Genomic DNA, 17,125 nt, shown 5'->3' with positions numbered 1-17,125 from the left:
TTGTTCATTTGAGATTTGACATTTATACAAGAATGGACACATCTGGATTGAGGCTGACACACACAACTTACATGAATAGATTTGAACTTGAATATTACAGCATTGTTTTCACTATTGCAAATGATGAAATGAATTGCATAACAGTTCACCGTAGCAAGGGGGATGGTAGCATAGTGGCAACCTTACTGGACTATTAATCCAGAGGCCTGAGCTAATGCCCTGGAGACATGAGTTTGAATCCCGCCAGATGGGGAGATTTAAATTTAATTGATTCAGTTTAAATCTTCCCACCTTTGACATGGACATCATAGGCGATAAGTAGTTCTACATCAGAAACCAAACCACTTTCATCAACACAAAAGGTTACCATGAAATCAGTGTTCAGCTTTTCTCCATGTTGCTTGCTATTCTGGGAGTTGTCTCTGTACCTTCATCTTAAAGCAGTTCACTGTGCTTACACTATTCTACCTGGATAGGCTGGAGTTTGAGGCTGGAATTCTTAGAGACCAAGGCTACCCCAACATGTGCGTTTGCCTACAAAGCTTGCAGAACACTGGGTGAAAGGTGCTTGCTGCCATCATTCATTATGAAGCTTACAGTAAGAATGCTGAAGGTGTGATACAGGTAATAGAATTGCTGGGTGAAGCCCTCTATCATATTGATTCCAGAGAGAGGTATTAGTGAACGTTAAATGAAAGGCATCATTCACATCATCCACTACATCAGGGTGAAGAGGTTGTCCAAGAACATCCATTTCCATCTGTAAGAAATATCCAAAACCAACTGATTAGGGAGACTGTCTTATGACTACTCTGCAAGAAGAGTCCTGTGTGCATCTAACCCCATTTGTTCATGTGTGTCCTTTCTGCATATTGTGCAAACTCTACAAGTTACGCAGCTCCATCATCGAAACCATCTTGTAATGCAGTGATGTGAGTAAGATGGCCAGTTCATATCCTTCCTGTGATTTCAAAGTATGTTAACATAGTGGCTATGCTACTGGATTAGTCATCAGGAGACTAATGACCCGGAGCTCTTTTTAATTCATACATGGGGTGTGGGCTTCACTGGCTGGGCCAGCATTTATTGCCCATCCCTAGTTGCCCTTGAGACGGTGGTGGTGAGCTGCCACCTTGAATCGTTGCAGTTTGGTGGTAGGTACCCCACAGTGCTGTTAGGAAGTTCCAGGATTTTGGCCCAGCAACAGTGAAGGAACGGCGATATATTTCCAAATCAGGATGGTGACTGACTTGGAGGGGAACTTCCAGGTGGTGGTGTTCCCATCTGTCTGCTGCCCTAGTCATTCTGGATGGCAGTGGTGGTGGGTTTGGAATGTGCTGTTGAAGGAGCCTTGGTGAATTCTTCAGTGCATCTTATAGATGGTACACACTGCTGCTACTGTGCATCGGTGGTGGAGGGAGTGAATGATTGTGGATGTGGTGCCAAACAAGCAGCCTGCCTTGCTCTGGATAGTGTCAAGCTTCTTGTGTTGTGGGAGCTGCACTTACCCAGGCAAGTGGGGAGTATTCCATCACACTCCTGACTTGTGCCTTGTAGATGGTGGACAGGCTTTGGGGAGTCAGGAAGTGAGTTACTCGTCACATGATTTCTAATCTCTGACCTGCTCTTGTAGCCACAGTATTTATATGGCTAGTCTAGTTCAGTTTCTGGTCAATGGTAACCCCCAGGATGTTGATAGTGGGGGATTCAGTGATGGTAATGCCATTGAACATCAAGGGGCGATGGTTGGATTCTCTCTTGTTGGAGATGGTCATTGTCTGACACTTGTGTGTCACAAATGTTACTTGCCACTTGTCAGCCCAAGCCTGGATATTGTCCAGGTCTTGCTGCATTTGGATATGGCCTGCTTCAGTATCTGAGGAGTTGCGAATGGTACTGAACATTGTGCAATCATCAGCGAACATCCCCACTTCTGACCTTATGTTGGACAGATGAAGCAACTGAAGATGGTTGGGCCGAGGACACAGAGTTTAAATCCTATCATAGCAATTTAAATTCATTTAACTAAATAAAAACCTGGAACAAAAAGTTAGCATCTGTAAAGGTGACCAAGAAACTATGGAATTGTCATAAATGGTTATAATGTCCTTTAGGGAACAGCCTTACCCGGTCTGAACTCTATAGGAACAGTAGTAGGCCATTCAGCCAGTTGAACCTGCTCTGCCATTCAGTTAGATCATGGCGGATCATCTACCTGAATGCCACTTTCTCACTCTATCTCCATATCCCTTGATGTCATTGAGGTCCTGATATGTGACTCCAGACCCACAGTAATGTGGTTGACATTTAACTGACCTCTGAAAAGGCCTTACAAGTCACTCAGTTGTTTCAAGAAGGTAGCTCACTGCCACCTTGAGCAATTAGGGATGAGCAATAACTCCTGGACGTGCCAATGACACTAACATCCCATAAATGAACTTTTAAAGAATCTCAGAATCTTACAGTGCAGAAGAGGCCCTTTGGCCCATCGAGTCTCCACTGACACGTGAGAAACAACTGACCTACCTACCTAATCCCATTTACCAGCACTTGGCCAATACCCTTGAATGTTATGACGTGCCAAGTGCTCACCCAGGTACTTCTTAAAGAACGTGAGGCAACCCGCCTCCACCACCTTCCCAGGCGGTGCATTCCAGACCGTAAAAAAGATTTTCCTCTCATCCCTCCCTAAACCTCCTGCCCCTCACCTTGAACTTATGTCCCATCGTGACTGACCCTTCAACTAAGGGGAACAGCTGCTCCCTATCCATCCTGTCTATGCCCCTCATAATTTTGTACGCCTCGATCAGGTCACCCCTCAGTCTTCTCTGCTCCAACGAAAACAACCCAAGTTCTATCCAACCTCTCTTCATAACGTAAATGTTTCATCCCAGGCAACATCCTGGTGAATCTTCTCTGCATCCCCTCCAGTGCAATCATATCCTTCCTATAATGTGGCGACGAGAACTGCACACAGTACTCCAGTTGTGGCCTCACCAAGGTTCTATACAACTCCAACGTGACTTCCCTACTTTTGTAATCTATTTGTTGATTGATAAAGGCAAGTGTCCCATATGCCCTTTTCACCACCCCACTAACATGCCCTTCCGCCTTCAAAGATCTATGGACACACACGCCAAGGTCCCTTTGTTCCTCATAACTTCCAAGTGTCATGCCGTTCATTGAATACTTCCTTGTCAAATTACTTCTTCCAAAGTGTATCACCTCACCTTTTTCAGGGTTAAATTCCATCTGCCACTTATCTGCCATTTGACCATCCAGTCTATATCTTCCTGTAGCGCAAGACACTCAACCTCACTGTTAACCACACAGCCAATCTTTGTGTCATCTGCAAACTTACTAATCCTACCCCCCACACAGTCATCTATGTTGTTTATTATAAATGACGAATAATAGGGGACCCAGCACAGATCCCTGAGGTACGCCACTGGACACTGGCTTCCAGTCACTAAAGCATTCTTCTGTCATTACCCTATGTCTCCTACAACTAAGCCAATTTTGAACCCACCTTATCAACTTACCCTGTATCCCATGTGCATTTGCCTTCTTTATATGTCTCCCATGTGGGACCTTGTCAAAGGCTTTGCTGAAATCCATATAAACTACATCAACTGCACTATCCTCATCTACACACCTGGTCGCCTCAAAAAATTGAATCAAATTTGTTAGGCATGACCTCCCTCTGACAAAGTCATGCTGACTATTCCTGATCAAACCTTGTCTCTCCAAGTGGAGATAGGTTCTCTCCTTCAGAATTTTCTCCAATAGTTTCCCTACCACTGACGTGAGACTCACTGGCCTGTAGTCCCCTGGCTTATCTCTACAACCCTTCTTAAATAGTGGAACCAGATTAACTGTTCTCCAGCCCTCTGGCACCTCCCCTGTGGCCAGAGAGGAATTAAAAATGCTGAACATACTGATAACTCTCCTTTTTGCCACTGCAGGATGGGTTTAACACTCAATAGGAATTCTGTGCTCATTCATGGTGCTAGCTGCGGCCCAGGATATCATGTGGTAGCTGGCTGCAGACTTATGGTGAGCCTCTTGGGAATGAGATGCCTCTGTGTGTTGCACTTCTACTGCTTAGGCAACCTGGCACAGCTTCCGTTCTGACTTGCATGGGCATTTCAGGGAGCACCTATGTGCAGCAACATCACATGAGTGAATTCTTGAAATGCTATAACAACTTGAGCTCAGCTTAGTCTGGTCAGTGATTACAAGCATTGCAATCAGGTCTGATGCATGCTTGCTGGTACCAATAGCCTGGTGGTGTGAAGATAACATTCCCTCCAACCTGTTCCCATGACCTTAATGGCAGCACTGGATGGTTGCAGGGACTGGCCTCTACATAATGCTGGGGACATTTTATCTGGATGTGTCTGCAGCTCTAGGGAGTATTGCAATGAAGCCTTTGTGATGCAGCTGAAAACCCTTTTTGATTCCCCCACTGTTAGTTTGCAGTATTAGCCCCCTTCTCCATGTACATGAAGAAAGTGACATGCGTGGCAGTATGTACACTGGAATCTTGGAAGCTATGAGTAATCTTTTTTTTAACCTTGCCTTAACTGCCATTAAATGACTTGCAGTGTTGTACTGGCATCCAGAGATGTCATAAAGGCAGCCATTATTGCTAATGCCCAATCTTTCCACTGTACCCGAGTAACAGCACAGACAGACCACCCGCTCCTCAGCTTAAAAGGACTTCTAGATGCCCATTTGAATAATTTGGCTGTATAACACTTAGACCATGGTATTTCTGTCACTAGCCCCAGTGCCTGGCTGCAGCCTGGTCCTTTATCTTCTGTAAGGCTTGAAATTCAGCAACAACCTATGTTTTCCCCATGTCCTCTTCCTCTCCCCTGCTCCACACCCCAGCTCTGATACAGCAAATCACTGCCAGCACCACCATCAGGTCACCCAACATTATTCTAATTCACTGCTGACAAGAAACCGGCTGAAACCAGGGTTTGGGGGGGTGGGAAACGTGTCGTGGCCTTGGAGGATGAAGGTGGCTCGGGTTTCTGCATGGCACCGATTTTAAACCAAGAATGGGAGCATAATTGGGACTGTTGTCTGGATCCACTGCACTTTTGGGAATTATTGTAGCTGCTGCACACATGATAAACTTGAATTTGCTCCCTTCTGTGTTCTGATTCAATGACGATGCCCTGCAGTTAATGTAAAAACTGCCCTAACGCACTTCACAAAATGGATCGTGAAGCAAATCCGGTAGGGAGAGACTGTGGGAAGTACAGAGGCAGAGCCAAGAAACTTTTCAGGAGATTTATTAAGGTGGGGGAGAGCAGTGGAGGGTGTGAGCACGGCCATTCTATCCCCTCGTACTTTTTCAAATTGGATTAAATTTGTTACAGCTAAGAATGATTGTGTGTGTGTGTATTTCAAACCACAGGCATTCAGGGCTTGGATAGCAAACATCCATGGCTCCTGTTTAATTTGGGACTTGTAAAATATATTTGTTTCTTGATATTCCTGTTTAGCCTATCATTTTGGACAGTCATTTTTGTAAGGATGCATCCTGCAAACAAGCCTAGTTTCTTTGAAAATGCATTATAGAATAAAGTGTGCGCTTGCCCCTAGTTGGTTTAAGGACAGGATTGAGGGAGTGCTGCATTGTTGCAGCTGCTGTCTTTCAGTTGAGATGTTAAACCAAAAGCCTGTCTGCCTCTCAGGTGCCTGTGCAAGACCCATGGTGCTATTCTAAGAGTAGAGGAATTGTTTCCTGTATGTGAACAATATTTATCCTTCAATCAACATCATTAAAACAGACACCCAATCACTATCTCATTGCTGTTTGTGGGATCCTGCTGTGTGCAAATCGGCTGCTGCATTTCCTAAATTACGACATTGACTATGCTTCAAATGTACTGTAAAGTGCTTTGGGGCATCCTGAGGTCATGAAAAGCATTATAGAAATGCAAGTTCTTTCTTTAGGAAAAGTACTTTGTGCAAGGCCTGGACAACAGAGATGAGTAAAAACTTCACTTAAACAAAGTCACGAAACATAGAAATGTTTCTGCTAAATTTTAGTTTTGTGTTTGCCAGTAACTTTTGTTCACTAGTGTCTGTGCTCCCTTTACAAGTGAACTTGCTAAGAACCATTATGGAACTGTGAATTAACCTGCTGTACAATTTAACATGTACAGACTTCTCTGTATTTCTTATGCTGCATGCTCCATATTATGTGGTTTGTTTTTCTGCAGGGGAGGAACCCTTTTTTTCTTGAACCATCTGTTATAATCACCATCTCTGATGGAAGCAAAATGACAAATAATGGTGGGGTGCAAGAGGAGGTAAGATACAGACCCTTGGAACATTTTGTAAATTGATTATATGAGAGATCATAACTAACTTTGTGCTGTTTGAGAACATTGTTTTCTAGTTTAGAATTTTTGACACTGCACTGCTGTTAAGTAAATGAAGCATTTCAGCACGGATTTTTGTAGCTTTTTGCCCCCTCCTAATGATTTTCTGCCCTCTTTCTTTCTCTTTTAAATTCCTTGCTAGGTGCAGTATCCCTCAGGTACCTTGCCCAAGTGATAATCATTCATATGTGAACACGGCCAGTGAGCATTGGCTGACTGCTAAACCATATGAATGGATGGGGGAACAGAGATAGTTAAATAAATGGATGGATGGGGGAGCATAGATACGAATTTAAGGAAACGTGCAGGAGTTGGTCATATGGCCCCTTCAGCCAGCTCCACCATTCAGTAAGATCATCTTTGACTCTTTTTTTTCCTGCCCCATCTCCAAATTCCTTGATTTCCTTAGTATCCAAAAATCTATCGATCTCTGCCTAGAATATGTTCAATAACTGAGCATTCGCATCCCTCTGGGGTAAAGAATTCCAAGGATTCAAAACTATCTGAATGAAGAAGTTTCCCCTCACAATCTGAAATGAATGCCCCTTTGTCCTGAAGCTATGACTGAGTTTCAAACCCTTCAGTCAGGAAATACAACCTCTCAGCACCTACCCTGTCAAGACCTCTCAGAATTTTATACTTTTCAATGAAATCTCCTCTCATTCTTCTCGAATTCAAGAGGGTATAGACCCGTCTACTTGATCTCTTCTCATTGGACAAGCTTCAGGGATCAATCTATTAATCTAGATGGTTGGATGAGAGGTCATAGACAGATGGGGCCATGGATAGGAGTACATGGAGATCACAGATGGGCCCTCAACTAACATCTGCAGTCACATATTTTCAACACTGCGATTGTGGATAACAATCAAGGATGTAAATACTGGCTGGGTTTGCTCTTCACACAGTGTTTCTCAGGCCAGGTACAGAGACCATGCTGGCTGAGACTTGACAACTTGGCACAGACCAAAAATATTACAGGTGTCCTGTTGGCCTGCTGCTCACTGGATTAACTTGCCAAGCTATTGAGAGATGGTTTGTGGCAATCCATTTTTTCTGAGGATTTTTCATCTTTTTTAAACTTTACCATTTGCACATAGAGGTGTGAATTTTACAATTTGCCATCTGTCACTTTGTCAATTTATTTTTTAAATCTTGTTCCCTTGGCGTTGAAAGGATATGTCTCTTACACTTGGTTCAATTAATAATGATGAACAAATTTGTCTCTTTACTTATTTAAAAATATTTAAAGAAGATGATCTTGTGTAAAGCCCTTCCTGTGAACACATTTGAGTTCTTTTCAAAGATGTGCATGATCCCGAAGTTACGGAGAAGTGGTGTATCATCTTAATAATATAAAGGGTGACATGTTAATTTTCTTTAAACCTCAAATAAGTGCCAATGTTTTCTTATCAGCTGCGGGTTCTTCCTTGAAATATGCCCTCTGGAAATCATTGGTGAATTTTTCACAAAATGAATAATGGAATCCTGGAATTCTCTTCCTCAAAGACTGTGGATTCAGTTGAAACTTTTAAAACTGTGATCAATGGATTTTTGTTAGTTAAGGGTGTCCAGGGATGTGAGTTGTGGCACAGATTATCCATATCAAGATTGAATAGAAGAACAGGGTTGAATGGCCTTCTTGCCTGTATCTAAAAATCCTTTACTTGTATATAAGGTTGTTACCTCTATTGGTGTAATCTTCAGCTTATTTGCATCTGAAATGGGGAAATGTTCCATTGTCTAGCAGAAATATTTTATCCTTCTCGATGAGTGCAACAATTCAAACTTTGACCATGTTGAAGATGTTAGTTTTATGGTTAATTATTTTTGCTCCCTAAAGAGATCTGGTGTTTTGACTGTCCTTTTCAGGGAGCTGGGCAGCTATGTTAATGCCTGGTAACTGCTCATAGTGGTGTTTGATCTCTCTTGGGCACTGGGCAATATCGAGGGCAGGTCAGAGGCTAGGAATCCTGCGACGAGTAACTCACCTCCTGACTCCCCAAAGCCTGTCCACCATCTACAAGGCACAAGTCAGGAGTGTGATGGAATATTCTCCACTTGCCTGGATGAGTGCAGGTCCCACAACACTCAAGCTTGACACCACACCGGACAAAGCAGCCGCTTTATTGGCACCACGTCACAAACATTCACTCCCTCCACCACCGATGCACAGTAGCAGCAGTATGAACCATCTACAAGATGCACTGTTATTGTTTATTGCAAGTGGAATGGAATATAAAAATGGGGATGTTTTGCTACAATTGTGCAGGGCACTGAGATCACATCTGGAATATTGTGTACAGTTTTGGTCCCCTTATTTAGGAAAGGATATAAATCTGTTAAAAGTATTTCAGAGGAGGTTCACATGACTGATATATGGGGTGAAGAATTTAACTTATGAGAAAAGTTTAGTCAGGCTGGGCCTGTATCCATTACAGTTTAGAAGAATGAGAGATCTTAGTGAAACATAAAAGGCCCTGAGGTGATTTGGCAGGGTGGATGCTGAAAGAATATTTCCACTTGTGGAAGAGACTAGAACTAGGGGACACAGTTTAAAAATAAGGGGCCTCCCATTTAAGATGGAGATGAGAGAGAATTTTTTCTGTCGGCGTCATGATTCTTTGGAGCTCTTTTCCTGGAAAGCCTTGAAGGCAGGGTCATTGAGTATTTTTAAGGCAGAGGTAGATAGATTATTGACTAAAAAGGAGTCAAAGGTTATTGAGGGTAGGTGGAATGTGGAGTTGATATCATAGTTGATCAGCCATGTTCTTTAATGGCAGAGCAGGCTCGAGAGGCCGAGTGGTCTGCACCTCATAATTCGTATGATCCTTTATGCAATGGGAATGCATGTCAAGGGGTTTGGAGATTCCAGTGCAATTGCTGCTGATTTTAATATGGGCTAATCAGCCCTAAGCAACATCAGTGAGTGCTCACAATGGAACTACAGTGCACTATAGGCTGGAAACTCAGTTGAAATGGCCCTCTGGAATTCTCCCACAAAATTGCCCATGCTGTAATTCAATGCCAGGATTGGCAATTAAATTTAGGGCACTGTTCTGTTTTGAATAATTACATTTTAATTTTCAAGCGCTCTCATCCCTGTCAATTCACTCACCTCATCCTCCATACTTTTTCCTTCAGTGAAGCTGCAGGCATTTACCTGTACACTGTTAAGATATTAAGCATCCTTGTTGTAGCTTAAACCTTAGGATTGTTATTTGTTCATTAGTTGATTTTGGGAAGTCTGTCATATCTGGATATGATCTCTTAATCTGCACTTGAAGCATGCATAGAATGTAGCTATAAAATTGTCTTTTCAGTGATCTTGCACATGTTTATGCTCCTAGCAATAAGAGAGAATTTGTGTTTCAATTGCATATTTCACAACATCCCAACGCACCACACAGTCAATTAGGTAGATTTGAAGTGTCATCATTGTTGTAACTTAGGAACCATGACAGCCAATTTATGCACAGCCAGTTCCTGCAAACGCCAATGAAATAAATGTCCAGATAATCTGTTTCAGTAATGTTGCTTGAGGGGTAAACATTGGTCAGGATACCCTCTCTTTGTCAGCTAGGTGCCTCAGAATCTTTTACTTCTACGTCAAGAGAGCAGGTGGTTTAATATCACATCCAAGAGATGGAAGTGGGTGTGATTTGAAGTAGTTCCTGATGCTAGGTTAATAAATGTTTCTAACCTTAACATTGATTCAGAAACCAGGACTTTTCCACTTTTAAGATGCTCTTTTCCATTGTGTTTGTGGTTTGTTGCCTTGAGTCTGCTCTAAACATGATGCTAGAGATGTAATGAGACTGAAAATTGTTGGAAAGCAATGTCACAATTCAATTTGTCCTTCTACAGTCAGACTCACTACTGTCCTCAGGAAAGTGGAGGAGTTAAGGACAAACGAGGAGCTACTGTGTGACTGCATCAGTCGGGAGCAGTTCTAAAGTTGTGCCACATGGCAGGTATCCAGGCAGCTTAGCCTTGATGACCATCTGTGCTGGTCAAATGATGAAACCAACATTCAGGTGGTTTCTTCTAATGTTGCTGTAGAGTTCAGGCAGTATCAGTACGGGTGGCTGTGGAAATGAATTCAGACACTGAGTACCTTGCTTCTGGCTCATTTTATTGACCTCAATACCTACCTAAGCTCACAAGCCATTGCTTTCCTTCAAAGATTAAATTGTGTGCCTGGTGCAGTTGTTGACGTTGGTCCGAGTGAAGCCAACCTTAACACCATTGTCAACATTGGCACTGACCATTGACAGGTTTCTATGTCCAAGTACTTTGTGTCTCCATAGCTTTGTTTGGCTCTACTGTTGGATTTCCTGGTGCTATTCCCATGCGGGCTTCAATGGACAATCCAACCCCGAAAGGGAATTCGCTAACACCTATAAGAAAGTGTCAAAATAGGAGATTTTTGGAGCAAGGAATTTTTGCATGCCAAGCATGCTGAATGAAGTTGCTATCTTAAGCAAGCTAATTGGCTGCAGCTTTATCTCCTCATAGACAAGAGCCAATTGTAAGCAGATTAAATAGTACCAGTCAGGCAGCATAGCTGTTGCTGTAATCATAACGGAAAGTTAGAAGACTGGAGTCCGAATAGAGAATTAAGAAATAGTACGATGCTGTGGTATGTGGTTATATAGGGCAGCTGCCATCTATACAACTGTAGAGAGAGAGAGAGCAAGGAAAATCAACTATGCAAGTGAACAGAATTGAACAGATGTATTGAGTTAGAACAGTTGATTTGAAAATTTCAAAATGCTCGTCCTGAGAGCCAACACGGCTTTATGAAAGAGTAAGCATGCTTGACAAATCTATTCAAATCTTTTGAGATTGTTATCTGCATAGATGAGGGGGGACCAGTGGATTTTATTGTATTTAGATTATCAAAATGAATTCAGTTAGTTGCTGCACAAGGTAACTAAACAAAATTAAGAATCATGGATTGGGGAACTATATTAGCATAGATTGAGGATTGAATAATTGACAGAAAATAGGAGATTAGGAATAAGTAGTTCATTTTTGCATTGGCAGGTTGTAACTAGTGGGATAAAAGTGCTTGAGCCTCAATGGAGGTCTCAAAACTATAATATTTTTCATAATATTGTAGGCTTATGGGTGTGAGTGTGGATGGTTCTATCTGTGTGACTGATTTAATTGAATTAGAGTCTGATAGTCTGCAAGGTTCAAGTTATCAAGAGTTCGGTATAAAGCAGACTTTTGAAATAGAGATGGACAGGCTAGCATGAGGGTTTCACAGAAGGTGTGAATGAAATTTTCATTTTTAGTTAATTGAAGGGATTGTTTGATTTTCAAAGGGATGGTAGAATGTTTACAACTAACAAGATAAGCAGGGCCAAGCAGTATGTTTATTTTTCCCAAAGGTACCGACCATAATGGCAGCATGAAAGTTTTTTATATTATGAGAAAAGTAAATTTCCAACACATGTGGAACAATGGCATTTTATGCATTGAAGAGAGAGAAAAATATATAAAGACAGATGGATAGTTATGTGGGGTGTGGCCGTGTAACATTTTGAAAGGTACACTGTGTAAAGCTGGGGAAATGCCTCTAGCCACTTTTGCAGAAATCTGTGTCTGGTAACTAAAGTTGTGTTAAAAGCCTTTGGAATTCCACTGTCGATTGGGTGCTGCGGTAACCTCGCTGGATTGCTTATTTAAATTTAAAATCTATTTTGGACTGTTGCCTTAAAGGGGATGTGTCGTTGGGAGCCTGCGTAGTTAAGAATTTTGGGAACTGTTAAGATTGATTAAGCGTGCAATTGTAATCCTTTCTGATTATTTTTCTCTTTTGTAATTAATGTTTTAATTTAATTTTTAAAATCACAAAGTCTTAGGGGACTCATTACTTCTGAATTCAGTGCAGAAATCTTCTCATAATAAATACAAATTGCAAAATAGTTGTGATAGCGCGGCCAAGTTTCCATTGTGGATTTGGTCTGCCTGGCATATATCATCTGCCATGTCATAACATGACTTGGATGAGGGAACCAAGTTGGCTGATGGGTACAAAGTTTAAGTGGGAAAGCAAGATGTGAGGAGAGTGCAAAAAAGCTGCAAAGGTGCATTGGTTAAGTGAGTGGGTAAGAGCATGGCATTTATACGTTCAGGGGATGTGGGTTTGCTGACAAGGTGTGCCGCCTCTATGAACCTGTGCACTCTGTGTCGTGAAGCTACACCCACAGTGCTATCAGAATATAAAGCATGGCAGAGAATGACTAAAAAGTTAATCAGGATAAAGAAATTAGAGACTGAGAGGAAGCTAGCAAGAAATGTTAAAATGGATAGGAAGAGTTTCTACAGGTATTTGAAAAGGAAAAGAGTAAGCAAAGTAAATGTTGGCCCTCTAGAGAGTGACGATGGGGAGTTAATAGTAGATAATAAGGAAATGGCGGATGAAATGAACAAATATTTTGCTTCTGTCTTCACTATAGAAGATTCAAAAAACATTCCAGTCTAGCTGTAAATCAGGAGGTGGAAAGGAGAGGGGAACTTGGTGAAATTACAATCACTAGGGAAGCAGTGCTGAGCAAATTGATGGAGCTGCGGGCTGACAAGTCTCCGGGTCCAGATGGATTTCATCCTAGGGTTTTAAAAGAGGTGGCTAATAAGGTAGTAGATGCATTAGTGTTAAATTTCCAAAATTTGCTAGATTCTGGAAAGGGTCCATCAGACTAGAAAGTAGCAAATATAACACTTCTATTCAAGAAGGGAGGGAGGCAGAAAACAGGAAACTATATAGGCCAGTTAACTTCCCTATGACAGACATCAAGCTATAAGAACCGATCATTGCGGTTATAGCTGGGCACTCAAGGTAATCGGGTAGAGTCAGCAAGGTTTTGTGAAAGGGAAATCATGGTTAACCATTTGACTGGAGTTCCTTGAAGGAGTAACATGCACTATGGATAAAGGGGAACCTGTAGACGCGCTGTATTTGGATTTCCAGAAAGCAATTGATAAGATGCCACATCAAAGGTTATGACGGAAAATCGAAGCTCATGGTGTAGGGGGTAACATGTTAATATGGTTAGAAGATTGGCTGGCTGGTAGAAAGCAGAATATGCATAATTTGGTTGTCTTCTAATTGGCAGGATGCGACAAGTGAGTCCCGCAGGAGTCTGTGCTGGGACCTCAACTTTTTAAAAGTTATATCAATGACTTAGATGAGGGGAGCGAAGGTGTGGTTGCTAAATTTGCAGTTGACATAAAGATAGACAGGAAAGTATGTTGTGAAGAGGACATAAGGAAGTTGCAGACAGATATAGATAGGTTGAGTGAGTAGTAAAAATCTGGCAGATGGAGCACAACATGAGAAAATACGAAGTTGTTCACTTTGCCAGGAAGAATAAAAAAGCAGGGTATTACTAAACGGAAAGTGACTGCAGAATTTGGAGTTGCAGAGGTATCTAGGTCTAGTGCATGAATCACAAAAAGTTAGTACAAAAGCAAAAAACTGTGGATGCTGGAAAACAAAAATACCCGGAAAAACTCAGCAGGTCTGACAGCATCTGCAGAGAGGAACAAAGTTAACGTTTCGAGTCAGTATGACTCTTCAACAGAACTAAGGAAAAATAGAAATGATGTGAAATATAAGCTGGTTTAAGGAGGGGTGGGACAGGTAGAATTGGATAGGGAGTCAGTGATAGGTGGAGATAACCAAAAGATGTCATAGACAAAAGGACAAAGAGGTGTTGAAGGTGGTGATATTATCTAAGGAATGTGATAATAGGTGGCATTAAGGGTAGAAAGCAGGACGAGCAAGGTACAGATAGCCCTAGTGGGGGTGGGGTGAGGGGAAGGTATTGAAATAGGCTAAAAGGTAGAGATAAAACAATGGATGGAAATACATTTAAAAATAATGGAAATAGATGGGAAAAGAAAAGTCTATATAAATTATTGGGAAAAAGGGGGATCGGAAAGGGGATGGGGATGGAGGAGAGAGTTCATGATCTAAAATTGTTGAACTCGATATTCAGTCCGGAAGGCTGTAAATTGCCTAGTTGGAAGATGAGATGCTGTTCCTCCAGTTTGCGTTGAGCTTCACTGGAACAATGTAGCAGGCCAAGGACGGACATGTGGGCATGAGAGCAGGGTGGAGTGTTGAAATGGCAAGCGACAGCGAGGTCTGGGCCATGCTCGCGGACAGACCGAAGGTGTTCCGCAAAGCGGTCACCCAGTCTGCGTTTGGTCTCTCCAATGTAGAGGAAACCGCATTGGGAGCAGCGAATACAATAGACTAAATTGAGGGAAGTGCAAGTGAAATGCTGCTTCACTTGAAAGGGGGTGGGGATGGAGGAGAGAGTTCATGGTCTAAAATTGTTGAACTCAATATTCAGTCCGGAAGGCTGTAAAGTGCCTAGTCGGAAGGTGAGATGCTGTTCCTCCAGTTTGTGTTGAGCTTCGCTGGAACAATGTGAACAATTTCTCCTTGTGTTTGGGCCCTTGGACAGTGAGGAGAAGGGAAGTAAAGGGGCAGGTGTTGCACCTTCTGCGGTTGCATGGGAAGGTGCCATGGGAGGAGGTTGAGGTTTGGGAGTGATGGAGGTGTGGACCAGGGTGTCCCGGAGGGAACAATCCCTGCGGAATGCCGCCGGGGGGTGGTGAAGGGAAGATGTATTTGGTGGTGGCATCATGCTGGAGTTGGTGAAAATGGCAGAGGATGATCATTTGAATGTGGAGGCTGGTGGGGTAATAAGTGAGGACAAGGGGGATCCTATAATGTTTCTGGGAGGGAGAGGAAGGTGTGAGGGCGGATGCGCGGGAGATGGGGCCAGACACGGTTGAGGGCCCTGTCAACCACCGTGGGTGGAAAACCTCGGTTAAGGCAGAATAAAGACATGTCAGAGGAACTGTTTGAAAGTGGCGTCATCAGAACAGATGTGACGGAGGCGAAGGAACTGAGAGAATGGGATGGGGTCCTTACAGGAAGCGGGGTATGAGGAGCTGTAGTCGAGGTAGCTGTGGGAGTTGGTAGGCTTGTAATGAATATTGGTGGACAGTCTATCACCAGAAATTGAGACTGAGAGGTCAAGGAAGAGAAGTGTCAGAGATGGACCATGTAAAATGACAGAGGGGTGGAAATTGGAAGCAAAATTAATAACATTTTTCCAGGTCCTGACGAGAGCATGAAGCATCATCAAAGAAATCATCGATGTACCGGAGAAAGAGTTGTGGGAGGGGGCCGGAGTAGGACTGGAACGAGGAATGTTCCACATACCCCATTAAGAGACAGGCATAACTGGGGCCCATGTGGGTACCCATAGCCACACCTTTTATTTGGAGAAAGTGAGAAGAGTTTAAGGAGAAATTGTTCAGTGTGAGAACAAGTTCAGCCAGACGGAGGAGAGTAGTGGTGGATGGGGATTGTTCGGGCCTCTGTTCGATGAAGAAGTGGAGAGCCTTCAGACAAACCCAGTGGCGGGTTGGAGGTGTAGAGGGATTGTACGTCTATGGTGAAGAGGAGGGGTTTAGGGCCAAGGAACTGCAAATTATTGATATGATGTAAGATGTCAGAGGAATCACGGATGTAGGTGGGAAGGGACTGGACAAGGGGAGAGAGAGTGGAGTCAAGATAGCAAGAAATGAGTTCTGTGGGCTAGGAACAGGCTGACACAATTGGTCTGCCGAGTTAGTCCTGTTTGTGGATTTTGGGTAGGAGGTAGAAGCGGGCCATCCGAGGTTGAGAGATTATGAGGTTGGAAGCTGTGGAAGGAAGATCTCCAGAGGAGATGAGGTCAATAACAGTCCTGGAAACAATGGCTTGATGTTCATGGGGTCATGGTCCAGGGAGAGGTAGGAGGAAGTGCCTGTGAGTTGATGCTCAGCCTCTGCGAGGTAGAGATCAGTGCGCCAGACAACAACAGCACCACCCTTGTCAGCGAGTTTGATGACAACGTCAGGGTTGGACCTGAGAGAACGGAGTGCAGCAAGTTCAGAGAGAGACAGGTTAGAATGGGTGAGAGGAGCAGAGAAATTGAGATGACTGATGTCATGCCGACAGTTCTCAATGAAAAGATCAAGAGAAGGTAAGAATCCAGAGGGAGGGGTCCAGGTGGAGGGAGAACGTTGGAGGTGGGTAAAAGGATCCTGTTGAACGGGTAGAGGACTGCTGCCCAAAGAAGTGAGCACGGAGATGAAGGCGGCGGAAGAAGAGTTCAGCATTGTGCCGAGCCCGAAATTCATTGAGATGAGGGCGCAAGGGTATGAAACTAGGTCCTTTGCTAAGCACTGAACGTTCAGCATTGGAGAGGGGAAGGTCAGGGGGTATGGTGAATATACAGCCGGGGCTGGGATTGGAAGACAACATGGGGACTGAGGGACAGGCAGGGGTGGAGGGTCCTGGATGGGTGTTGGTGTTGATGAGTTGTTGGAGCTTGTGTTCCTTTGCACTTGAAAGAAAGAGACAAAGTCTCTTGTTGAGGCATCGGATGAGACGAAGAATAAAATGAAACTGGGGGCACGGGCAGCTTAGAAATAGGTTGCGGCGGTTAAATCAACAAGTTAGTATGCAGGTACAGCACGTATTTAAGGCGGTTAATGGAATGCTATCCTTTATTACGAGAGGAATTGAACATAAGTAAGGATATTAAGCTTCAGTTATACAGGGCATTGGTGAGACCTCATCTTGAATACTGTGGGCAGTTTTGATCTCCTTATTTAAGGAAGGGTGTAAATGCGTTGGAGGT

At 43.2% G+C, this 17,125-nt stretch overlaps 1 protein-coding gene across 2 annotated transcripts in view; it reads left to right on the top strand.

The window, feature by feature from the left end:
- Nucleotides 1-17,125, top strand: part of ints6l (integrator complex subunit 6 like) — a 203,486-nt gene that overhangs the window by 60,142 nt on the left and 126,219 nt on the right. For both annotated transcript variants that reach the window (XR_005944042.1, XM_041195994.1), the window contains exon 4: nt 6,243-6,332. Coding sequence is in view for 1 of the 2 variants with exons in the window: in XM_041195994.1 (XP_041051928.1) it covers nt 6,243-6,332 (90 nt within the window). In the remaining variant the exon portion in view is untranslated. The remainder of the gene's footprint in view (nt 1-6,242; nt 6,333-17,125) is intronic.

This window comes from Carcharodon carcharias, chromosome 9 (assembly GCF_017639515.1).
Source record: "Carcharodon carcharias isolate sCarCar2 chromosome 9, sCarCar2.pri, whole genome shotgun sequence".
In the NCBI taxonomy this organism is placed as follows: domain Eukaryota; kingdom Metazoa; phylum Chordata; class Chondrichthyes; order Lamniformes; family Lamnidae; genus Carcharodon; species Carcharodon carcharias.
This window is presented reverse-complemented; position numbering and strand designations above follow the sequence as displayed.